The sequence below is a fragment of the Arachis hypogaea genome, chromosome 10, assembly GCF_003086295.3.
Source record: "Arachis hypogaea cultivar Tifrunner chromosome 10, arahy.Tifrunner.gnm2.J5K5, whole genome shotgun sequence".
Lineage (NCBI taxonomy): Eukaryota > Viridiplantae > Streptophyta > Magnoliopsida > Fabales > Fabaceae > Arachis > Arachis hypogaea.
The window spans coordinates 115,713,865-115,740,205 of record NC_092045.1 but is presented as its reverse complement, the minus strand read 5'-3'; the positions used below and the strand labels follow the sequence as shown (position 1 = coordinate 115,740,205).

General features: G+C 31.3%; 4 protein-coding genes across 11 annotated transcripts; 3 read left to right on the top strand and 1 right to left on the bottom strand.

Moving 5' to 3' along the window:
• The first annotated feature begins 32 nt into the window (after positions 1-32).
• LOC112717021 (T-complex protein 1 subunit theta) lies at positions 33-5,925 on the top strand. Its single transcript, XM_025769113.3, has 13 exons — positions 33-458; positions 543-805; positions 1,355-1,501; positions 1,594-1,755; positions 2,392-2,469; positions 2,913-3,046; positions 3,189-3,261; positions 3,497-3,574; positions 3,724-3,846; positions 3,932-4,026; positions 4,536-4,745; positions 4,939-4,996; positions 5,655-5,925. The coding sequence occupies exons 1-13, from the start codon at positions 305-307 to the stop codon at positions 5,721-5,723; spliced, it is 1,644 nt and encodes a 547-aa protein (XP_025624898.1). The 5' UTR covers positions 33-304; the 3' UTR covers positions 5,724-5,925.
• A 733-nt stretch (positions 5,926-6,658) lies between these two features.
• LOC112717019 (cationic amino acid transporter 1) lies at positions 6,659-12,588 on the top strand. Its single transcript, XM_025769112.2, has 4 exons — positions 6,659-6,797; positions 7,006-7,409; positions 8,613-9,318; positions 11,575-12,588. Exons 2-4 carry the CDS (start codon positions 7,007-7,009, stop codon positions 12,263-12,265), a joined length of 1,800 nt encoding a protein of 599 aa, XP_025624897.1. The 5' UTR covers positions 6,659-6,797; position 7,006; the 3' UTR covers positions 12,266-12,588.
• A 3,452-nt stretch (positions 12,589-16,040) lies between these two features.
• Positions 16,041-19,878, top strand: LOC112717018 (uncharacterized protein At1g66480). The gene is made up of 2 exons (XM_025769111.3): positions 16,041-16,827; positions 19,576-19,878. The coding sequence occupies exons 1-2, from the start codon at positions 16,177-16,179 to the stop codon at positions 19,633-19,635; spliced, it is 711 nt and encodes a 236-aa protein (XP_025624896.1). The 5' UTR covers positions 16,041-16,176; the 3' UTR covers positions 19,636-19,878.
• Positions 19,879-21,169: 1,291 nt separating this feature from the next.
• Positions 21,170-25,949, bottom strand: LOC112717017 (quinolinate phosphoribosyltransferase [decarboxylating] 1a). 8 transcript variants are annotated; one of them, XR_003811901.2, is made up of 13 exons: positions 25,442-25,949; positions 25,234-25,269; positions 24,897-25,039; positions 24,571-24,704; positions 24,422-24,485; positions 24,239-24,321; positions 23,865-23,948; positions 23,619-23,771; positions 23,163-23,339; positions 22,603-22,670; positions 22,265-22,503; positions 21,978-22,053; positions 21,170-21,525 (listed from the first exon to the last, which is right to left on the bottom strand). XR_003811901.2 is itself a non-coding variant. In XM_025769110.2 (11 exons), the coding sequence occupies exons 1-11, from the start codon at positions 25,513-25,515 to the stop codon at positions 22,407-22,409; spliced, it is 1,113 nt and encodes a 370-aa protein (XP_025624895.1). In that variant the 5' UTR covers positions 25,516-25,949; the 3' UTR covers positions 21,963-22,406. The 8 variants fall into 8 exon arrangements, 1 of the variants encoding a protein (XP_025624895.1); XR_011867000.1 differs by having other exon boundaries at positions 21,985-22,053; XR_011867002.1 differs by having other exon boundaries at positions 21,170-21,492; positions 21,985-22,053.
• Positions 25,950-26,341: the final 392 nt, after the last annotated feature.

The window sequence follows — 26,341 nt, the reverse complement described above, 5'->3', positions numbered from 1 at the left end:
TATTTACATACAAAAATATACAGTGACTCAATACTCAAATTTTCCGTACATATAGTATTTTTGCATTTATTTTCTCTTTATTACCATGATATATTATATATAATCTTTTTTTCTAAGTATTCATTTGTAAGCAACAAAGTAGCTTTTCCACTCATTTGATTTTTATTTAGTTCCAAGTTCTCTCTAGGGCTTTCTGGGTTGCCTTGCGCTTAAAATTGAAATCCAGAGAAAAAGAGAAGTTGCCACCATTTCACGGGTTTAGGGTTTTAAACACTCTCACACTCTCACTCGCAAGCAAGAAACAATGGCGCCGGGTTTCAACATTCAGCCGTACGGCATTCAGTCGATGCTGAAGGAAGGTCACAAGCACCTCTCCGGCCTCGACGAAGCCGTCCTCAAGAACATCGACGCCTGCAAGCAGCTCTCCACCATCACCCGCACCTCCCTCGGCCCTAACGGTAACCTCTCTAACCGCTTCTAACTTGTTCATTTTCTTCAGATTCGCTTCCATTACATCCATGTTTTGTGTCTTGTTTCTTTAGGTATGAATAAGATGGTTATAAATCATTTGGACAAGCTCTTTGTCACTAACGATGCGGCCACCATTGTCAACGAGCTTGAGGTCCAGCATCCTGCTGCTAAGGTTTTGGTTTTGGCTGGGAAGGCTCAGCAGGAGGAGATCGGTGACGGTGCCAATTTGACGATTTCCTTTGCCGGCGAGATCCTGCAGGGCGCTGAGGAACTTATTCGGATGGGTCTGCACCCGAGCGAGATCATCAGTGGATATACGAAAGCAATTAATAAGGTTTGTCTCTTATTTCTCTGACGAGAGAGTGAGAGAAGAGAGAGGGAGAGATTAGGTTGTGTTTGGTTAGTGTCTATAGACGCAAAATACATGGATGCTGTAGGATACATATGTTTGAGGTGGAAACTCACGTCGCGTGAAGTTGAAAACAGTTAGATTTGATAGTTATCATCTTCACGTGAAGGCAACATCATGTTTGATTGCATTAGAGAGAGACATAGACATAGAGAGACGCAATGGATGGCACTGAAATATTCGCTGCCTAAGTGTTCATCTTAGAAGGAAGGACCCTAGTATCACTGTCTTAGTGTGCTGTCATATCCCTTGTAGGGCGTATTTGGGATTTGGATGGACAGCATTGGTATAACCTTCTTTGTTTCTAAATTGAGCGAGTTGTTAAATGTTTATGAAACTTGATAATGGTTTGAATAGAAACATGATGAGTTGATGGAGATCTCTTATTTTGATCCATGCAAACACTCCACAAATCCCTACTTTGCTCTTGTGAGGCCGTTAACTGACTCATTTCTAAATGCTATGCTATTTCAGACTATTGAAATATTGGATGAATTGGTCGAGAAGGGTTCGGAGACTATGGATGTCCGTGATAAGGAGCAAGTTATTTCTAGAATGAGAGCAGCTGTTGCTAGCAAGCAATTTGGTCAGGAAGACACTATATGCTCGCTTGTTGCTGATGTGAGTATATCTTGATTACCTTTCTTTTACTATGACACAATGTTTTTATTTGCATGACGCTCGGAATTCTGATTTCTAATTGGAAAATGTAGGCATGTATACAAGTGTGTCCCAAAAATCCTGCGAACTTTAATGTGGACAACGTCCGTGTTGCAAAGCTACTCGGAGGGGGCTTGCATAATAGTACTGTTGTTCGGGGAATGGTTTTGAAAAGTGATACCGTTGGGACCATAAAGCGAATCGAGAAGGCAAAGGTTAGTGTTCCATGCGTTTTGGGACTTACAGTTTAAGAGTGGATTATGTAATATATATATATATATATATATATATATATATATATATATATATATATATATATATTCAATTTTTTGTCTAATATGGAGACTGTTCCTTTTGTTTTTGTCTATCTTATGAACCTAAGAGGCTAAGACATTGTCCCAGCTGAAACTTGTACTAGAAAAGCAATCAATAATCAGTAAAGTACATGAAAACAAACAACAAATATATATACATACTAACATACTGCCCATGAAAAGCCAAATATTTTATTGCAAGGCATGCTGGATTTTGAGATGTATTGAACTCACTCTTCACTGCTGCTGTAGTATAAATGTATAATTATGTTTCTATCTTGCATGTTGGCACATTATTGTTCATTTTTTAAGCTCTCAAGTAGTTTCAAAGAAGAATCATTCTCTTGCACACTCGTTTTCTAATTATGCTATATATATATTATGCAAATATCCCATCATCACGAAGGATATGCAATTTTGATCCAATTTTCTAGGAAATCTACATAAAGTTGTTTTTGTCTTCCCTAATATAGCATCAATATGCTATTGACTCAATTCTTACATAAGTGCTGATCTCTCATGTCATTGCTGTTATAGGTTGCTGTCTTTGCTGGTGGTGTTGATACATCTGCAACCGAAACCAAAGGAACTGTCCTCATACATACAGCAGAGCAGGTTTGTCAAAGTGACTATTTTTTGCTGAACATCATTTCTCATTTTTGTGGGGTTGCAGTATTTAATTCTTTATTTGTGTTATGATAAAAACTATATATAAACTAATGTTGGGTTTTGCCGTACTTTGCATAATGGCTATTTCCTGTAAATTTACCAAAGCAGCGGATGATGTTCTTTTGCTGTTTTTGTTGTCGGAGCTTTTCTTTGGAAATTATATTCTAACTACTTTTGTCTTCAACTTTTTAACTCTTTCTTGCTGGTTAAGGCAATGTCTTCATTAATCACCTGATGTCGATGTATTTAAATTGGATGTACAAAAGTTTCTTATCATAAATATGCTTCATGACAATTTTCTTGTGATTTGCATTTTTATTTGTAGATATGAATTCTGTGCTTGATTCTTTTGCTAATCAGATTTGTTATCTTCATTTTGATTTTCATAGCTGGAAAATTATTCAAAAACTGAAGAGGCCAAAGTAGAGGAGCTCATTAAGGCGGTTGCAGAGTCTGGTGCCAAAGTGGTTGTCAGTGGAGGATCAGTAGGAGAGATGGCTTTGCATTTTTGTGAGCGTTATAAGTGTGTCAAGACATATCCTCTTTTAGTTTTTTAAGTTGTTTCATGTTTTGATTCATAAAAAAAATAAGAACTTTGTGATTGCATCAATTTGAAATCATGCCAAGTGTAGATTGTTTTCTAACTATAAATTCTTGATCTATAGGCTCATGGTTTTGAAAATCAGTTCTAAGTTTGAGCTACGTCGATTTTGCCGGACAACGGGTGCTGTTGCAATGGTATGTATTCTTTCCTTGGCTATGTAGAGAGAAGCTTTTGATTATTTTATGGCCGAAATTTTTCTTTACATTCATATATTTATTTTTGATAAAAAAAGAGAATATCATTAAGACATACATAAGAATTACACAAGGAAAAAAAAAAGATGAGAGTTCCTGTATGCAAGAGCAAAAACAACGAAAAGAAAAAAGCTTTTGCATAGTCTTTCTAACCCATTCTGTTTACCTGCAACAGTTAAAACTTGGGCAACCAAACCCAGATGATCTTGGATATGTTGATTCTGTTTCAGTTGAGGAAATTGGTGGTGTCAGGGTATGTGAAGGAATTGTTTGCATTCTGAATTGTCATGTTTGCCTTTTCTTGCTTATGTTTCTCTGTATAAGCTTTTTTTGTTGCCTCTTTTACCCCCCCCCCCCTTTCCAAATTTCTGATTTTACCCTTTCTCTTACCATGGTATGTAGGTAACCATAGTGAAAAACGAAGAGGGTGGAAATTCTGTGGCCACTGTTGTTTTACGAGGCAGTACCGACAGTATTCTAGATGATCTCGAAAGAGCAGTTGATGATGGGGTGAACACTTACAAGGTATTTTCTGGATGCTGCATACAATCCTAAGTTGAATCCCATCATTCTTGTTTAAAGTTGGGATTTTTGTGCAATTATTTGTCAGGCCATGTGCAGGGATAGCCGAACTGTACCTGGAGCTGCAGCAACTGAAATTGAATTGGCTAAAAGGGTGAAGGAATTTTCTTTCAAGGAGACAGGGTATCTTATGTTTTCCTCTTATGTCTTAAATATGTAGGACATGGGTTTGCATTTTGTGGATTCATCAATGTGCTGCTATTAATTCCGCTGTTTAACAAGTGACATGCTTCAACATGCATTCAATCTACATTTTTGAGTTTCAATCTGTCTTGTTACTTGCACTTTGATCTTTTGACTTAAACATGTTATTGGTAGATTCTTTTATCTTGTCTTGTCCTGTGTATCTTTTGTTACAAAAGTAACTTCTGATCATGTATATGCTGCAGTTTTTATGTTGGGTCATCTTATCACTAGATGTTTTAATAATCAATTGAGTTGTGACTTCGGATGTAAATGTTTGGAAATTCAGACCTGATTAATAGTCAAAGGATTCCATTATTTGTTTATTTAATGCTCGGGAGAAATAGCCTCCATCTCAATGCTTCAAGACTTGTTTTCTTTGTGTAATGTGATGCTTATTCGGTAATTGTATTACGGATGGGATAAACATTTGCAAAATGGCTTTGCAGATTGGATCAGTACGCCATAGCAAAATTTGCTGAAAGTTTTGAAATGGTTCCAAGAACTTTGTCTGAGAATGCTGGGCTAAATGCAATGGAGATCATATCTTCTCTGTATGCGGAACATGCCTCAGGAAATACCAAAGTTGGCATTGATCTGGAAGAGGGTGTTTGTAAGGATGTGTCAACCATAGGGGTTTGGGATCTACATGTGACTAAGTAAGTTTCTTCCTGACATGCATCTTTTCTTCATTATAAACCTTAAATTTTTTAATGTAAAATTGTGAAAAATGGTATGAAGGGTTAATTGATGTAGCTTTCTTTGAACTGCTTAGACTTGATGTTGAATTAGACTTGAATTTATCTTCTACCATTTGGAGGAAAAAATTCATCATTTTTTTTGGCTGCTCAGGTTCTTTGCTCTTAAATACGCTGCTGATGCTGCATGCACTGTACTACGGGTGGATCAGGTAATAAGTTATATTCAGTTTTCTGTTGGTTTCAGTTTGCCACCTTAAACCCCTGCAGCACAAATTAAGTGTTTATTTAGAAAACTTAGGCAATATCAACTATATTTTTCTACTTGTAACCCTATTAAATGAATGAAAAAAAATAAATGGAGTGAGAGTAAATATAGGAAGATGAGAACAGTTAACACTGGTAATTATGTACAATCAATTTAATTCAATTTTTCTCTTTTAATGATAGTTGATGAGAGTATATTATGAAGCATGATCTATCTTAAAAAATCTGGCTCAGTATCATTGATGATGTGGATTCCAAAGAGTATGTGTGTTGATATTGTTTTGCCAAATGGGAATTGGGATCTAGTAATTTGAGATTTGGAGCTATCTGTAGTCTCTTCAAGGCCCTAAGGATCACTGCTTCCGTGCACAGATATTTTAGCCCAGAAACTTGTTTGTTTTCAAGAATTTTACACTGTCATTAAACATGAATATTTAGTTCTAAGTAGTTAATTGGAAGTAAAATACTGTAGTTACTCCAATCCATTATGACTGTTGATTGTTCCAGATTGCAATTTATCAACAATTTTATGTGAATATGTATGTTCCATCCCTTTTTCTCTAGCCGAAAATTTATGGAGACTGAATCTTTTGATGTTTTTAGATCATTATGGCAAAACCAGCTGGTGGACCAAGGAGAGAGCAACCTGCTGCTGGCATGGATGATGATTAAATTAATGAGAATTTGACTATGTTTCTTTGATCCATTTTGTGTTTCATTGTGACATGATTTCCTTGGCAGCTTGGATTATAGGGCATCTTGTTTTCTTCTGATGTCAGTAATGGGATGTTACAAATTTTGAATTTTGATTGTCTAAGGAATACAATACAAGCTTACAAGAAATGGGGTTCTGTAAATTTAGTTCTTACTGTCAGATGGTGTTGTTTCGTTTTCTTGCTGTGAGCATTATTGCTTTGTGCTTTGTGGGACGTATTTGATCTTAATTAGTTACATTATTTTTTGCATGCTATGCTAAGCATCATTGTCAACCTTATCCACATTTGTTTTTCCCTCATAACTTGCAAAACCTGAATAATTTACTTGGAGCATCAAAGACTAGAGCCTCTCTTTTATATATATTTCATCAAATAAAATTTTGGAATGAACTTAATTTAGGATTTGGCTCCGAAAATCTCATTGCTCCTTTTAAAATCTCAATTTAAGAACTGGTTTCACAATACTCCATCAATTATAAAACAAAATATTACCTGTAAGTCTGAAGAGTGACGAACACAAGAAAAGGACCCATATTAATTTGCAACTAAAACAGACGCTTTCTGATTAATTGCTTTCATTTTCTAAATGTCCATTTCATAAGTATCTTGGCAGCTCATTCATTCTGTTTTAAACTACAAAATTTTATTATTCCTCAAGCTAGTGTTTTCATTCGGACTTGGATTGAAAATTATCAAATTTATGTTGCATCCCCTTTGGCTCTACGTTTATGGAATGCGCCAGAATATTCCTTTCACTTTGACGAATGCTTATTTTGTGTCGATGTGCACTTTGTTGCCAATTGTATAATAAATGCATAAGAAATTGTTGTCGTCCCTTTGTTTGTTAGTTTCTTATTGCCGGACAATAGAGCATTCCTCTTTAATGTATTTGCAGTTCTACATTGAATGAAGTGAAAAAAACAGAAATAAAAATTTTGGTTTGCCTTCTCCATTTCTTCAATCCAAATAGATCAAAGGTTGTGGCCTGTTGGGGCTTTCATCTTTTGGTGCAAAGTCGCATAATAAAGAGGTAAATAATATATGCTTATGTTTATTAGTATGTTTTGCTACTTTATATTAGGTTGTTAGGCTGAAAAACGGGTTGGTAGGTTCATAAATTAGAAATATTTTTTGTATCACATAGTAGTCTGTAGAAAAATTCTTAGAATTCGTAATAATAATATCCATTGCATGAGAACTTTTTTTTTTTTCTAAACTTTGGATCATGTCTCAATTAGTATGGATGAAAACGTAAACAATAACTCAAGGTCAGCAGCAGAAAATCATGGTCCTCCTTCAATAAAGCTAGAGTCATTTGAGAGTTTTTACAACTACGGAAGAGCAATCATGAACACCCCATCAAGATTAGTGAACCGGGTCATGGCTCGGTCCATGGATGAAGTGGAGTTAGTTGAGGCAAAGAAACAGAGCCAGCATGAGATGAAGAGAACACTATCTTGGTGGGACCTGATGTGGTTCGGAATGGGAAGTGTGATTGGGTCAGGAATCTTTGTGCTAACAGGGCTTGAGGTTAAGAACCATGTGGGCCCCGCTGTTGTGTTGTCCTATGTTATCTCTGGCATTTCAGCCATGTTGTCTGTCTTATGCTACACTGAATTTGCTGTTGAAATTCCTGTCGCAGGTAAGCTTCTATTATTAGGATACAAAAGGAATTTTCTTATTTGATATTAGCTTACAATTCAGCATGTTGGGAACAAAATTAAAGAGATGGTATCCAAAAAATAGAACAAAGAAAGAATATTTAAAGGTCTAAAGGCAATTCTTATTGTTATATTTCTTTTTAGGTTAACAACAATGTTGTTTGAATGTGATTTTATATATTATTCAACTTCTTTTGGCTATTAGAGTGTTCTAGCAGCTAATAATGCTTTATAAATAACTAAGAACATCCAAATTAAACTTAAAAGCACCGTAAATTTTTTATTTTTTTAGTGAATGATTTTGAGTCAAGTTTAAAAATAAAAAAAGTTTTTAATGAATTCCATATAATATTTGAAGAGGAATATCTTAGGGAAAAAAAAATAAATTATAGACTAAAACCCTCTCAATTTATGTTTTATCTATAGGTTTGATTACTCTGTTGATCCCTATAATTTTGCGAAATTTTCAATTAGGTTTTTATATTTTTTTCCTTTTAATTGGGTTTCTGCACCAATTTTTTTTTCAATTAGATCCTTTTTAGTAGTAATTGACTTAATTATATAGGGACCCAACTAAAAAAAAATTTGTGCAGAAACTCAATAAAAAAAAAAAGTATAGAAACTCAATTGAAAAAAAAATTGGTGCAGGACCCAACTAAAAGATAAAAAAATATAAAGACCTAATTAAAAATTTCGTAAAGGACCAACAAAATAATTAAAGCTAATGTAAGAAAATTTTAAACAATATTGTCATGCCTATAAAAATGATTACTTTTCAAATCAAACTCATACTTAAATAATTATCTAAAGTCTATAAACATAAATTTAATCGAATAAAAATTTGTTTTTTTATTATTAAAATTAATTTCTAAATTTAAATAAAAATTCATTCATTCTCTTAATAAATTATTTTTCACAAAAAATTTGCACTCACTTTTATCCTAATTAAACATATTCTAATATTTTGATTAAATTCATGCTAGGTAACCTATGACTTTTCTGAATTACCAATTAAATAAAAATACACTACACCTTTAAATTATCTATTTAAATTTTAGTATTAGAATAACCATATGTATATCTAGTGAAATGAACATCTCATATATTTATTATTTACATTAGTTAATATTTTTATTATCTACTTATACTTTTCCATTCTAATTTGGTTCCTTAATTATCATCAGGTGGTTCCTTTGCATACCTGAGAGTAGAGCTTGGCGACTTCATATCCTTCATAGCAGCCGGAAACATCCTCCTTGAATATGTGATCGGCGGCGCCGCCGTGGCGCGCTCCTGGACATCTTACTTCGCCACCCTATGCAACCAAGATTCCGACAAGTTCCTCATCCAAGTCAAAACCCTCCCTCACAACTACAACCAGCTCGACCCTCTCGCCGTTCTCGTCCTCATCGCCGTCTCCATCTTCGCAATCTTGAGCACCAAGGCATCTTCCCGCTTAAACTACATCGCCTCCTTCGTCCACGTCATCGTCATTCTCTTCATCATAGTTGCAGGCTTGACCAAAGCCGATGCAAAAAATTATTCCGATTTTGCCCCTTTCGGAGCTCGCGGCATCTTCCAATCCGCGGCGGTTTTGTTCTTCGCTTATGTGGGATTCGACGCCGTTTCCACCATGGCGGAGGAAACGAAGAATCCAGGAAGGGACATACCGATTGGGCTAATTGGATCCATGGTGATGACGACATTGATATACTGCATGATGGCGGTTACACTGTGCCTGATGCAGAACTATAGCAAAGTTGATGAGAACGCTGCGTTTTCCGTGGCGTTCGAAGCGGCGGGGCTGAGATGGGGAAAGTACATTGTTGCCCTTGGAGCCTTGAAAGGGATGACCAGTGTTCTTCTTGTTGGTGCTGTGGGACAAGCAAGGTACTCTTATGGATACTCTCATTTCTCTACTTACAAAAAATGAAAAAATCTTTTACTTTTCATATCCTAATTTATTAGGAGTCACTCAAATAAAGATACTTAGAACCGTTTTTTTTAAATATTTTTTAATAATTAAAAATTAACATATATAATTAATTAAATTATGTTATTTTTATCAAAATTAAACTAGATAAATTGATTTAACCGAAAAAATAGTGAATTAAATTTTGAATTGATCTAAATTAATATTATTTTTTATTATAGAGAATAATTAAAATACTCTTATTATATATATATATATATATATTAATTTTAAAAATTCTAAATTCTAACCCTACATAAAAAAATAAAAGACTAAAATTTAAAATTCTCAAAATTAATATATATAATAAAAGTATTTTAATCATTTTTTATAATAGGGTATTATAGTTATTTTCTATTAAAAATAATATTAATTTAGACTAGTTCAAGATTTGATTCACGATTTGTCTGTCAAATCAATTTATCTAACCTAATTTTGATAAAAATAATACGATTTAATCAATTATATGTATTAAATTTTAATTATTAAATAACATCTTTATAAAACGACATTTTTAACGTATTTATCTAAGTGGCTCCCAATTTATTATTGTGCAGCAAAAATTTATTTGTTTCTACATATATACTTGCAAATATGTGTTTTCATCTACTTATATATATAAATATGTTTTCATTTAAAGATGATAGCTAAAAAAAAAAGAGATTACCAAGAGTTAATTGAAATGGACACTAAATATTTGTGGAAAAATCTTTCTAAATAAATTACTAGTATAGCTATCAAAATCATAAACATCAGTATGTAGGTTCTAAATCCAAATAGCTGTATGGGTTTCTTAATTATTGTTCTTGAGAAATGAACGAATTTTACACATTTCTTAAAAGAAGTTTTGATTGAATTTTTATTTACTAAAATCTTTATTTTTTATTCCGTAGAAGGAATAATCATTGAGTCTTCCTCTTTTAGAACACATTATATTAAAAAATTTAGTTAAATATATTAAATTATTTACATATTATTAATTATTATTTTTAACATAAAGATATTTTTATATCAATGATAGTGCAAGTATTATATTAAATAATTTAATTAAATATGTGAAATAATCTAAAAAATTTTAACTATTATTTATATGAAAATATATTTTTATATGAATAATAATTGTAATAACTGTAATTTGTGCTTGAATTTTTTTTTCTTAGGCTATTGTTTTCTCTGATTGTATTGGTGTTCGAAGTCTTGAGGGTATTTTTAAGGTTGTATTTGTTTCTGAAAATAGGATAAAATAAGACATTGAAAATAAGATATAAAAAATAGAAATATAAAATTTTATGTTCTTATATTTAGTTTGATGATAAACTAGAACAAACTATAAAAATTTAATTTATTTTTATTTTTTTTATCCAAAAAATTTGAGAAGAAAAACATAATTATAAAAAATTAACAAGAATAATAAAAAAAATATAATAAATAAATTGTGATATTTGTTAGTGTTTCTGTGTTCTTCATGTCAGGATGAATACAAAATACATTAGTTCATTATCTCTATACATAATATTTCTGTTTATGTCTCATATATTTCTGTCTTAATATTCTGTCCTTATAAACAAATACAACCTAAGTGTTAATTACATATTGATAAAAAAATATAATATCAAGTCAAGAGGCCAAAACGGAAAAAGAGTTTTATAAAATATAAACGGAAGGTTTTATTAGGTAGACAATGACTTTTATAAATAATGTGAATAATGGACTCTAGAATTGATCTAATAAAGTAAAAAAAATATTTCACCCTTAAATTATTTTATAAACCTTATTAACATTAGAATAATCATCTGCACACGTACTGAATTGAACATCCAGCCATTATTAACTGTACATGAATAAATCGAATAAAAAAATAACCATCCAATTAAAAATAATAAACATAATCATCTAAATACCTATTGAATTAAACAATCATATATCCATTATTCACATTATTTAATATTTTCATTATTTAGGTATACTTTTCATTAATTAAATTATCTAAAAGTTATCCAGTATCAACTTCACATAAGAAATAATAACATGCGAATTTTCACTAGTAATAACTAGCTTTGTAATAATAGTTTTTCCAATGTGTTAGAACTCATTAAATTACTTGTTTTTGCATGCATGTTACATTTTATTACTACATCATCAAATTTACAGTATCCTTTCTTTGTCATCATCAGGTACCTCACACACATTGCAAGATCTCATTTGTTACCATCATGGTTGGCTCGGGTGAATCCCAGAACCGGGACACCAATCAATGCAACAACCATCATGCTTTTCGCCACCGCCATTATCGCCTTCTTCACAAGCCTCGATGTCCTCGCAAACCTCCTCTCAATCTCAACTCTCTTCCTCTTCTCTCTGGTGGCAATAGCCCTCTTGGTTCGCCGCCACTACGCCGACGGAGCCACGAAGAAATCCGACGTGGCAAAATTCTGTGTCTGCATTAGTCTCATTGTGGGTTCCTCTGTTGCCTCTGCGGTTTACTGGACTCGCACTGAAGGGTGGTTTGGTTATGCCATAACGTTTCCTCTCTGGTTGGTTGGAACAATGGGGATTTGGATCTTGGTTCCCATTGCAAAGAAGGCAAAGATTTGGGGTGTTCCATGGGTTCCATTGTTGCCATCAGCTTCTGTTGGAATCAACATTTTCCTTCTTGGTTCTTTGGATGTGGCTTCGTTTAAGAGATTTGGATATTGGACTCTGATTTTGGTTGTGTATTACTTGCTTGTGGGATTGCATGCTTCTTATGACATTGCAAAGCTACGTGATCATAATAATAATAAGGAGAAGGAGAACCAATTGAATTTGGATGAAGAAAATCAAAATAATGGTGTTCTAGCATTGCCACAAAGTAGTGGAAATTAAACAACAAAGGTGAAAACTCAGCTGCAGTCGACTTCACGTGAAGTTGATGGTTGAGAGCGGTTAGATGAAAATTTAGTCAAATCACTCAAATCATCTAACGACTCTCAACTATCAATTTCACGTGAATTCGACTACACTTAAGTTTTCACCTTAAATGAATAATGAATGATATGTGATGATAATGTATGTAATAGTTTCTTGTTTATTATTCACTTTGTATGTTGGTGGAAATTCAAGTGCAGTCAATTTCAACTGAAATTGATAACTTAAAGTTGTTGAAGAAAAATTTAATCAAATTAGTCAAATCATTTAACGGCTCTCAACTATTAACTTCAGGTAAAATTAACTCTACCTGATTTTCACCTTGTATGTATTTGCTCTGAAATAAGGACTAGGTTTTGTTTTGTCACTAATTATATGAAGTTTGAGTTTTATACTTTATGTTAAGTGAGTTTTAAAACTAAATTCTAGTGCTTTTTGGAGTGCGATTCAATTTTTCTGCAGGTGCTGATGAAACTCAGTTTTCAATTATACTGACATGATTATTACGGATGTAAACATGTGAGAATTTTTAAAATGTGACAAGTTAGACTCAGAGATTATGGATGTCAATGGAGCGGGGCGGGGGCGGAGACGGGGATGTCTCTTTGCTCTCTATTTTCGCTCCCAAAATTGATCTCCATTCTCGCCTGATCTCCGTCATGGGGGATAATCGTCTTCATTCCCATTTCTCACATTCTCCGCGAGGCCTCATTCTCTATCTTCCTATGTTGAACATTTATATGATAATTATAGTAAAAAAAAAAACAAATTACAAAAAATTATTACAAACATATCTTATCCAAAATTATAAGTCCAGAAATACAACCTAACAAATCATAGTCCATAAGGGGGTAAGCATTAAACAGGAAAAGTGGCCGGTAACGACTGACGAGGGAGTATGTTGCTATGGCTATGACTGTGGACACAACTATGGGAGATTGGGAGTTTTAAACTTTTCTGGAGAGTTGGGGCTTCAAACGGCGCTAAATGGAATAGCAAGAGAGAATGGAAGGCATTCAATAAGGTAGGGTTAGGATTTTCAATAGGTGAAATCACTAAAAAGTCTCTATATTAGAAATAAATTCAGGGTATTTAAATAAACTCAAGAATTCGGGGAATTATCGGGGACGGGACGAGGATCCCCACTCGGGTCTCGTGCCTGTCTCGGGAGGATTTTAGTATCCATCCCTATCCCCACGGAAAAAATTTCTCGCCTTCGAGTCCTCATTTGGGATAGTCCTCGCAGGATCTCTGCACTTCGAAAAATTTTAACACCCTTATCAGAGATCGATGTGTCTAGATTTTGAAAAAAGTTAAAAGCTTAAATATATTTTTAAATTTTTAAAAACTTAAATGTCTGCAAACTCAAAAATCAGGGATCGATTTGTCATTTTTTCTTCTTTCTGATTTTGTGGCCATGGAGGGCAATTTGTTCCTTTTGTAATAAGCTTCCGCCGACGAATTAAATTCATGTAACATCAATTATTATGGCCATGCATTAATCATTCATGGAATAATCAGACATAACTTCAAACAGAGTGAGAAAACAAGAAAAATTAACCTCTTTTCTACAGCATCAATTTTGACATGCTACCACTTCTAATTATTGGATCATCCTATTGTCATTTTGGACTATAGTTTTGGACTTTAACCTCTCATTAAATTAAACTTCATACATTTCACATTTGTTGACTATATAGTCTCCACCTTTATGGGCTTTGAAGAAAATAACCAATAACAACACAAACAACTTCAGCACATATTCTATTATTATTCTTTATTGGAAGAATTAATTAATTAATATATATGGGTACAAATTAGTGGACCAAATAATGAAATAATTATTTGAAGCTAAGAAATAAATCACTTTTCAACAACTCTGTTAATAGCTTTTTAACTACCCAAAAGATGGACTTGATGGGGGAATAGAGAGTTCTTGTTCCATATACACCTTACAAGGAAAAGTCAAAATCATCATCAACTCACATAATCCACACAATAAATGCCAAACTTTGACATAATAAATACTTGATCAACCCTTTAATCCGCGCCGTGATTACCGTTAGTCACACATCTTTGAAGACATGACAAAAACCAAACCAACCTTTTTAAATTAAGAAAATAATGTTAGTTGTTCTATTTTTATCTTATATATAAATTAAAGGAGTTACTCACATAAAGATGTTAAAATAGTTTTTTTAAATATTTTTTAAGAATTAAAATTTAAAATATATAATCAATTAAATTATACTATTTTTATTAAAATTAAACCGGAAATATATATTAATTTTTATATTAATTTTAAAAACTCTAATTTTAATTAAAATAATACGATTTAATCAATTATATATGTTAAATTTTAATTATTAAAAAATATTTTTAAAAAATACGTTTTAAACGTGACATTTTAAATGTCTTTATTTGAGTGACTCTCATAAATTAATACATATTTATATAAGTTATTTATACTTTTTTGTGGTAATTTTGTCGGATATATATTTCAATTCTTGAAACGATTAAATTCCTTTTTTCTTATCGATCATTAAGCTCGACAGTTACAAACTCAGAATCAAAGTAAAAAAGATAAATTATTACTGATTATATATAATAAAAATCGAATTATTTTTGTCTTAAGTAATTGATCAAATCGAGTTATGACTTAAAAAAAAAGAACAAATTAGAAAAACAAAAATAAAAGAAGAGAACAAATTAGAGTAGTTTTGCATGTGAATTAATTTAAAAATAATGTCTATATTTATACTTGATAATTTTTGGATTCTCTATGTATATGATTTCTCTAAAATATTTATATCTTGTTATTAAAATCTACCAACTGGGGCTTGACGTTGAAGATGATGGCATGGTGGTTGAAAAACAGAAACAAATAAGCAAAGACAAGTCCCCTAAATACAGCACTATACTATAGCAATATTTTATTTTCTTCCTCTTCTTTATAAAACATTAATTAATTGATGAAATTCAACTTAGTTTGGAGATTTATGTACCGGTACGTGTTGTCAAAAACTTTGTCCTATTTTCAAATTAAAGTGTGCCTTCTTTCTTGACTAATTAATGATCCCAAAATCCACAACCATCCTCACAACACAACAATGTCATTATCTCACAACCACCATTTCTCACGTGAAACCCTACACCTTTTGGTGTCTTGTGAGCATTCTCGGGAACAAATAGAAATTTGGTTATTATTATTAAGTAAAAATTTATACGTAGTTATCTTCGTATAAAGTTAATATTTAAAAATTATGTGATAATTTTATAAGTCTGATTAAATTATTGTCTATCAATTCTTTTCAATTATCAACTTCAGACAATTGCATGTGAGTCTTTACCTTATTATTATTATTATTATTATTATTATTATTATTATTATTATTATTATTATTATGCATCTAAATAAATTTCTCACTTTCATCGATCTATCTTATCTACAACCATTAGCTAGATTGTGATTTTTATCTATTTTTATTTATCTAGCATATTTTTGTATTAAATTTGAACTAGATATGACTCATTTTTAAATATTTTTTATATTTTATATCAATAGTTTAAATTAAAAATAATAACCTGCTAATCATTATTATTAGCATCCGTTATCTAAAATATAGACATTAATCAATGATTTAAATATAAAAATAATATTGTTGTTGTATTATTATTATTATTAGTGGCAGTAATAGTATGTAGGAATAGTATGATTATCATAATCATTTTTTTTATTAGATCATCATAATCATTATATTATCAACCCTTAAAGACCAACTTTGCTTGCTCTTTGGGAGTGCCTCAGTCACAAACTCTCATCATTGCTGAAAAAAATCCAAACCCAAACACAAACACAAAATTCAACAATGGGAAATAGCTTGGGTGGGAAGAAAACCACAAAGGTGATGAAAATTGATGGAGAAACCTTCAAGATCAAGGCACCGGTGAGAGCAAGTGAAGTTCTTAAGAACCACCCTGCAGGTCTTGTTCTTCTTGAGTCAGAGGCAGTAAAGCATTACGGCGTAAGGGCGAAGCCTTTGGAAGCAAACCAAGAATTACAGCCGAAAAGACTGTATTTCTTGGTCGAACTTCCAAAGGAGTCCTCAGTAGCACCTAGAAGGGTGCGCTCTGGAGTCATCAACATGAGTGCAAGGGACAGGCTAGAAAGCCTAGCTCTTTCTAGAAGGTCTGCTTCTGATCTCACGATCATGAAACAGACCAAAATAATATCACAGCCACAGCCACAGTCACAGCCACAATCACAATTGCAGCCTTTGAGGCTAAAGCTGAGGCTCCCAAAGGCAGAGGTGGAGAAGCTTATCAAAGAGAGCAAAGATGAGGTAGAAGCAGGAGAGAGGATCATGGGTTTGTGCATTGGCAATGGTGACATCAACAAGAACAAAAACATAGATGAGATTATTGAGGAAAATGATGAGGAAGTGATGATGTTGGACCACCATGTTCGTTGGAAGGTTGCAAGAAACAGAGTTGGTGACAATCCAAAGACACGTCAGCAGGTACGGTTTATACTTTATACTAAACTAATAATCATAAAATTTAACATTGGTTTTTTCTTTCTATATCTTAATATTTACTTACTTACTTTCTTAATGAATATTACTTAAAATTGGTGTTCTTGTTTTATAAGAATTAATGACAAAATTCATTAATACATAAAAATGTTGATAAGATTTTTGTAATTTACTCAACAATTTGTTAATGCATGTGTGTGATTACTTATCATTTTGAAGGTGAGTATACCTATCATCAATTCTCCTTCTGAAAGATAGTAATAAAAAAGTAAAAGTAGATATGACTTTTCTCTTTTTGCAAATATTAAGAATTATCTTTATATTTATTGATTTATATATAGCTAAGACATACAATAATAACCACTTTTGTTGTCATTGAAAAATGTGTATGCATGTTGATTCACCATGTCTTAGAAGTAGAAATGATATTTGAATTTTGGTGAAAATTTAGCTGCAATCGACTTTGCGTGAAGTTGATGGTTGAGAGCGGTTAGATGAAAATTTAGTCAAATCACTCAAATCATCTAACGGCTCTCAACTATCAACTTCACGTGAAGTCGATGCACCTGAGTTTCCACCTTGAGTTTTATGTTTGGTATACATACATATATGAGTTGTTTGATACGTTTGATGAAAAAATTTTATACTTAAAGTAATTAAACTCTTAAGGTAAAAGTAAAGATAAAAAAAAGTTGGCAAGATTACTACTCATAAAATGTGACTTTTGAATGAATGATCTAAGTTATTAATAATGGAGATAACAATCAATTTAGTTTCACTAATTTAGAGACTAATAAATTGATGAGTTAGTGAGAAGTGAAAACACAGTGCACAAATTTATTATTATCTCATGCTATCATTCATGTTATGTCTAATTTTAATTAGCCAGCAATAACTTTGATTATTAATCAAAATTATAGTAATTATTAAACAAGGGAGTCCTAATTTTTTTAGTAGTTTATGAGTATAACAATAATAAATTATTTCCTAAGAGGAGTGTGCATACTGAATAGCACGTATCGTAGATGATAGTAGTGTACTTTCTTTTTCTTCTTAAACATTATTATTTATCCTAATAAGCTCGTTTGGTAAGAGGGTTAGGTACTTATATAGGTCTCTCTTGTTTTAGCAAAATTTCAAAACGAATTGTATTTTCCTAAGTAACACGACAAAAAATTACTTAATATTATTATTCATCGTCAATCAATAATAATTTGCACTATTATAATGTTACATATGGGAATAACTCACGTGAAGACTAGTCATCTTCACATGAAGATGCAGGTTTAACGACTAACACATGTTGGTGAACTGAGCTAACTTCACCTGAAGTTGATAACTGAGAGCTGTTAGATGATTTGATTGATTTGACTAAATTTTCATCTAACAGCTCTCAACTATCAAATTCATGTGAAGTTGACTGCATTTTAATTTTCACCACACATGTTATATTATTGAGAGACAGAAATTGAGACTGAAATTAGAAGATATAGATTAAATTAAGTTTTTATATTGTATTTGTTGTAAAATATATTTAATTGAGTTATATTTTAGTATCATATTTGATCTAAGATAAATATAAAGACCGAGAGATAAATTTAAAATTTAAAAAATTAAATAAAAATATTTTTAAAAAATATTATAAAAATTTTAGTCTCTATTTTTTAAAATTTTAATTATCTGTATCTTTAGTTTCTAAAAATACTAAAAAAGTTAAAATATTATGCTACGAGACTAAAATTTTAATTTTAATATTAGATCATTAAATACATTTCTAATTTCAATTTCTATTTCTAAAAATTACCTTAGGATTCAACTTAAAGATTTAGTTTATTTTTAAAGAATAGTTTATTTGAATCAAACAAGATCAACCATTTTTTAACATTACAATTCAATTATTCTTTAATTTTTTTTAATTGTAAGTAATTAAGTAGCTTGTATGTAGATCTTATCCTTCACTGTTTTACATTGCATCAATAACCATTCAAATTAAACCCTTCATTTAATCTATCACTCCATCAGTTACTATTATTTTAGAAAATTTATAATTAGATCTTGATATATATTTTTTAATTAGGTTCTTATACTGTTTTTACTTTTATAATTAGATTATTTTTATGTTAAAAGCGTTAAAATTAACATAATATTTTTCTTAAAATACAAATGAATAAATATCTAATTAGATTCTTAATTGCAAATACCTTCATTTTGTAGAGAAATATTCCATTAACTCGAATATTTTTAACCTGGTAATAATCTAATTATAAAATTAAAAATAATATAAAAACTTAATTAAAAAATTATAAAAAATTAATTACAAATTTAGAAAAATTATAAAGACTAACTATTTAAACAATAATTCATATTAATCAATTATTCAATTCAAATGAATTAATTACGCCATTAAGATTCGAGCCCTGTTACAATGTCCTTTTCAATTTTTGTTGGTTCTGCTCTAAATAATGATTATCCTTCACATTACTTAAAGCAAAGCATCTTAAAAGAAAAAAACTACAATCTTTTGTACGTGATGAGAATCTATATAGCTATAACCATTAATTTATGAAGAAGTTGTTAGAAGAAACTATATTCTTTTAGGAACAATTGGATGCATTATCTAACGACTTTGTGTCTAATAACATTAAACTAGATTTATATGAATGCTTAAAATATAATAATATAAAGTTTGTAAGCACTAATTTTCCTTTTTCTTTGGATTAACAACACTTGCAGAAAAGAGTGAGTTTCATGCCAATCAGTGAAGCAAGGACTCCACTAGCAGTGGCTTCATAGCTGAAAAAGGTGAATGAAGGAGTTTAATTAGTTATATATATATATAAAAGGGCGTTTTTGTATTAGTTTTTATGTGTGTATGGAACCCTTATAGTTGTCATCAATAACTGTAAACCTATAATGGTTTCGTTCAACAGCGTTATATATAATGAAGTGATAAAAATATAATATGTATATTATTCCGAAGAAAACAATATATAATATTATAAATTTATAATGCATGATAGAAAGCTATTATGGAAAGAGTTTAATTTTAATGTATTGACGGCATAAAATATTTTTACATAATCGTTCAATCATATTTTTTAATAATAATTCATGCTATTAGTTGATTAATGTAAAAAATAATTTTTTTATTAATGTGATGTGATATTATATAATTAAATGTACATGTAAAACTATTTTATATTAATAGTATATTAAAATTAAATTATTATCAAAAAGTAATAATAATAATAATAATAATAATAATAATAATAATAATAATTGTAGAGTTTTTATTCAAATTAGTAAAATTTAACTTCCTATATTTAAGTATAATACTTATAATAAAAATAGGAGTTTACTACTAAATCAGTATCCGGAAAATTTAAACGCAAATAAAAACAATCTTAAAAGATGTTAACGATAAAAAAATTCTTAAAAAATTTTAAAATTGACAAACATGTTCATCCTTTATTGGAGCCCATTTTTGATAGGTGGCCACAAAAATTACTTATGTGATATTTTTTAAATTAATTTTTACGATGGTTGAATTAAAAATAAAAGTCTCAAATCAATTGACTTATATTTTAAACATTACTAGTTATGTTAATCAATGAATATTTAAGATATGAGTCAATTGATCTAGGGTTTTTATTTCTAACTCAATTATTGAAAAATTAATTTAAAATGTCACATAACTAATTTAGGTTTAGAATTAGTAAGATCGTGTAATTTTGATCGTCGTTTTAGTATTATGCTTATTGAAAATAAACTCTAACAAACGGAAGCTCACACTTGTTAAATTTTAAAATTTATCAAACGTTTTTTGTAATTAATATCTTTTAAGATTATTTTTTTAGTATCTAAATTTTTTAAATACTGATTTAGTAGGAACTCTAGAAATAAATGTAAACTGTTTTATATACCTAGTTTATGCACTTTTTTTTTTATCATCATCAGGTGAAATGCGACTCATAATAATAAAAATATATCTTGATCGGCTCAGTCTGATGTATAAAACTTAATAAATAATCCACAAAATATTTTTATTGTTTCCGAATCATTTGATTTATGACAAGAAGTAGGTCATTTTCAACATGGCTGAGTATTTATATATCCAATATTATTATTAATAAAAATAGTAAAGCTAGAAATAAATTGCTTATAGAAAATGTTTGAAAGTGGGAGATAAAGTTAAATACAAAATTTATATATATAAAAATAAAAAAAAATTAACTACTAAATTAATCACTGATTATTATATATTTATATATCAATTCACATATTTTTTTAACTAAATAATAAACCAGTAAAATAATCAAAATTACAATAAATGAATAATCAAATTTATTTATAATAATACAACAAATATTTTTCATAAGATTTCAAATGAAATTCCTATAAGTGGTGGCCAATTGATAATCGATTTTTAGTATTACGAACCATGATTGCCATAAAAATTGTTGTTGTTTCCTATGAATATTAAAAACTTGAACTTGGCATCTAGGATTAGCAACAAATAGAAGATAAAATAAACACGATTATCTACTTATTTTCTGAATAATTCTTGATCGATCGAAAGGTCATAGATGGTAGCAGGTCATGATCACTCTCACCACATTTGAAATCATATATCAACGAGGTCCTTATTAGCTGAAGAGTTGGCAGCCAAAACAGCCACAAACACTATTTAAGAAGGAGAAATAAAGTAAATAAAATATACTATAAAATAACACAATTATTTGATGGGGTTTAACTTTTTCAATCAATGGCCCTATGAGCCTAAAAAACATTTTAAAAAAACACAAATAAAAACAATTTAGCAACCAACAAGTGTTGAATAGATTCCCTAAGGCTAAGAGGCTAAGGATCAAACAAACTCCCCTATATAATAAGCAAGCCACTATTATGGTTAGTTCATTAGTCCACATTATCAAGAAAACATAGCCAGTCGTTTAATCTAAAGATGCTATTTAGGATTGGCTTATCCATTTAGAAGGATGATGATGATGATGATGATGATGATACATACATTTGATCCTAGATGGCTGCACTATTACTTAAAATAACAGGCGATAGTTTTTGTTATATAGGCACCAATGCAATGTGTATGTAAATGAAGCTTATAATAAATTGACCTTATACCATTAGATATACTGTGCAAATGAAGCTTTTCTTGGACAAGATTTTCCCTTGCTAGCTACCATTTTTCAACTATAAAAGGGAAAACAAAATCAGAAGATAAAATGAACTTCAGCATATGGCATTATTTGACCAACGCCTATGTAGAAAAGGAAAAAACCTTCAATCTGTAATAAGCTTAATCTATACAATTTTGCTAGACTAAGCTAGTAAAAGAATTCACATTATTACTTTATTACTCTAGAACCTTAAACAACATATTAATCTGATAGTGAGAGCTTACTCTTTAGATTATAATTCTATCATCCAACCATTCTGGAACTGCTTTATATGTTTGATTTGAGTTTTAAAATGCAGCATAGTAAGCACCAACTAGAAGAAAGGATTTGAGTGCTTGGACATTATTATTTTTTAGGTAGGGATAATCAGGCTCGTCCGGTACGCCTTCCGACTTTGAGTGCCAATTCAGTATCAATCTTGAGGGAGATGTCAAGTGCCTTCACAGAATGAGTCAGCGAACCGCTGCAAAGCAGGACACACAAATTTTCATTAGTGCACATATAACAATGCAGGAAGAGACAGAAGGATATTAATACGGAGCGACGCAAAACATAATTTTACCTGGAAATGTAGGTTACTCCACTTTGTCCGATTTTATGTACGGTATCAAGAGTAACATTGCCTGATGCCTGCCATTATAAAAAGGAAAACAGCATGCTAGTTGTGAACTTGAAGGAACAATTCCAAGATATCCACATCAATGGCCACAATTTACTATTATCTACAATAATGAATGCAAAGCTAACAAGTCCAAACAAAAAATGGTATTCGCCTTAACAGAATATGATAACCTCCACCAGTACCAAACTGACCACAACAAAACCATTACACCACCAATCTTTAATATCATGCTTCATGTTCATTGGAAAATAGTGACCTCAATACATAACGTGTAAAACATTGGACCCAAAACTTACACACTGTTCGACAATTTTGAATTTTACATCCACCTCTTTCAAGAATAAATGATTGAGAAGATAAGCTAGTTTCTCAAACAGAACAAGTAAACCATTCATATATAAAAAATAGTAAATCAGTAGCAAATATTCTAAAGCATTTATTTAAAAAATAATTCAAAACATATGGCATGATTGAACTAAACAAATTTTAGTCATGAATACCTCAGTCTCAAATTTTCCATTGACTAACTGCACAGCTTCTTTCAGCATTGATATGTCCACATCCCCGTTCGGTAGAGGTAAAACCATATTATCCAACATTATCCGGGTCAAAGAGGTGTTCGTTTGGGAAGCATAATGTAATACTTCTTTAACTTCCTCAAGAGTTCTGGTCTCAACCTGGTAGAAATGAAACAAACATATCAAAAACCATGGTCTCAACCAGATTTTGTCCTCTATTACATGCTGCATAGTTACTACCAGTACATGTTCTATTTACGCAAATGGTTAATAGCTCTAAATCACATTAACTGCAAACACAAGTCAGTTAGTGCGTGGCATTTGGCAGGCATCACAATTATCATTAGCTTTAAAAAGTTGATTGAAGACCAAAATGTTTCTGATAACAAGAAAAAGAACTGCATATATAAAAAAAAAAATGAATCAGACCACAACTACCTCAACCTCCACTTTTAGGTTTCTTTGCTCTAAATACAGGTCAACAGCTTCAAGGGCATTTGAAACACCTCCAGCTGCTGATATATGATTATCTTTTATCATCACCATATCGAACAAACCCATCCTATGATTCCGACCTCCACCAATTAATACCTATAGAAACAGATGTACACTCCTTTATAAAAATTATTTGTCAAAGTACAAATGCCCATTAATAACAGAAAGGAAGTGATTGAAAGTCCAGACCGCCCACTTATCCAATAAACGTAAACATGGAGCAGTTTTTCTAGTCTCCAACATATATGCAGGGTATGCTGCATCAGCCATTGCCTGTGAAAGAACATGAAATATGTAATGAAGTTAGAAATATAACTAGGATAATATGATAATTTTTTACTGACCATTAGGATAACACAAACTCTAGTAATCCAGCTTAAGAAATTAAATCAAATAACATCAGCCAATTGACAATTTTGATCGAATATTCCCCACATTGCCTGTAATTGACATAAATAACATTCCAGGGAATAGGGGTCTTTTAAAAGCGGGAGTTAAAGCCAGCTAACTAATTCCATAACAATCTGGTGGCAAAAAAAACGGAATTGAAAAAACAATCCTACCTTTGTTAAAGTTGCAATGCCACTCATCCTCTGCATAAAGTTTAGCACTACCCTCTCGGCCACAACAATGTTATGTGCCCGTCCTACACTTAAATTACTGAGGATTGATAGCAGACTTTCAAGAAATCATTCACAAATAAATGATGTACTTTTCCCCCTTGCTTAATTATGTCACTATCTTACCATGAACTTTTCCGAACTGTACACCTTTATGTATATCATCGCCATCCTTTTTAGACCACTCCACCTGATATTTGAAAGTAATTATACAACAACTCAGCCAAGTATTAACGATGCATACGGTAAAGGAAATCTGTTCATTGCTTTCATACCTTCAAGGAAGGATCAACTTCATAAAATATCATCTCTGCAAGTGCAATCCCTGCGATGATGCCATCCTCCTTTGCCAAAAAATAAGCTTCAACCTCCATGTCAAATGGAATGGTGGCCATGCACGTTATATCACCTACAGTAAAAGACCTCTATTATTAAAAGTTACATATGCACTACATGTATCAAAATATCACTACTATTTACATTCGTTTATCTAGATAAGCTCAACAAGAGAAAACCAAATCTTTTTGCTCAGAGTGCACTACAGTAAGAAAAAGACAGCTAGTACAACAAAACTTAGAGAAGCAAAAGTTCAGGCATAAACCTCGATCTCCGGCATCTTCTGCAAGGGCTAACTTGATAATGCCCTTCAAATCATACGTTGGGTGTGAAGGAGGCTTTATTGCAAAGGACTCGTACGATATCCTAGAGTTTGTGGTTTCTGTAGCAGACATTTTCACAACCCTCCTGCAATTGCAAAACAATACAATACAACACAAAATTAACCAGAAAAAAAAAATACAGAACTATTATTAACCTTAAGTTCTTTCTCCAACATGCTAAAATTAAATTAAAGAACAACAATTCATAATTCAGACTAGTTAATGTAAATTATTGACATAACTGTCAGAGAATCATGAATGAGTTGAAACTAAAAATACCTGACTTCTGATTGTCCTTGGAGTTTAACTGAGAAGCTGCATGAGATTCAAATTACAACATTGTTAGAATGCTTTGTATATCAGAAACATTGCAAAAACTAAATGATTTAATTAAATTTAATTTTTCTCACACATTTAAGTAAATGAAATAAACACTTGAACCGATGCTTACGAAGCCAAAGAAAAGTGAGAGTTCGAAGTTAAAGACCTGAGGAAAGGCTTAGAAGACCTTGTGATGTGAAAAGCTTGTGGCAAGCAACTCAATCTGGAGTTCATAGCCATAAATTCGAAAAACGTTGAGTTGCTTCAACTTTGAGGGAATCAATCAATTAGAGTTCAGAATTTTTTGCTTTATTCCTCAATTTTCACCGACTTATCTTCGTTGAAAAAGGAGAGAGAAGCAAAAAAGCGAAGCAAGTTGGTTTTGGGGATTCTGAAATTGAATAAGGTTCACGAAGTTGCAGTGACGCGCCTAACGAAAAGGAAGTGGTTTTTCTGAGAAATAAAACCAGAAGTCCTGGTTCGAGTTATTCAAATCGGGTTTTGTTATAACCGGTTTAAAACAGGTTCGAACCGGTTCAAAGTTAAGCACAAGAAGAGCAGGGAGAGCAGGAGGCGAACGCTGCAGAGGGGAACGGCGGAGAGAACTGACTGGTGTGAGGCCACCAGAGAAGTGGCGCTGACGTTTTTTTTTTTGGACACCATCGTTTTGGGCTGGCCCAATACTGGGAATATGGGCCTTAAATCACCAAAATTCTACAAAATGGGCCTAACGGGGGATTTCGTTAAATATGGGCATAGTTAATATTAGACCCCTAAAATTGCCACATGTCAGTATATCTAGTTTTATTCTTAACATATATTCTTGAAATAAATTTAGATATAGTATATATTATTATTTATTAAAATAAAAAATATTTTAAATACTTGATATAATTAAAATAAGATATTAAAAATAATTAAATAAATTAATTTATATTTTAATATCAATAAAATATCAAAATATTATTACAATTTATCTAAAAAATACTTTATATTTTATATGTACACGTGTTTTCGTATTTTATAAGATTTTAAAATTTGCGTGTTGGTGTATCCCGTGTTGTGT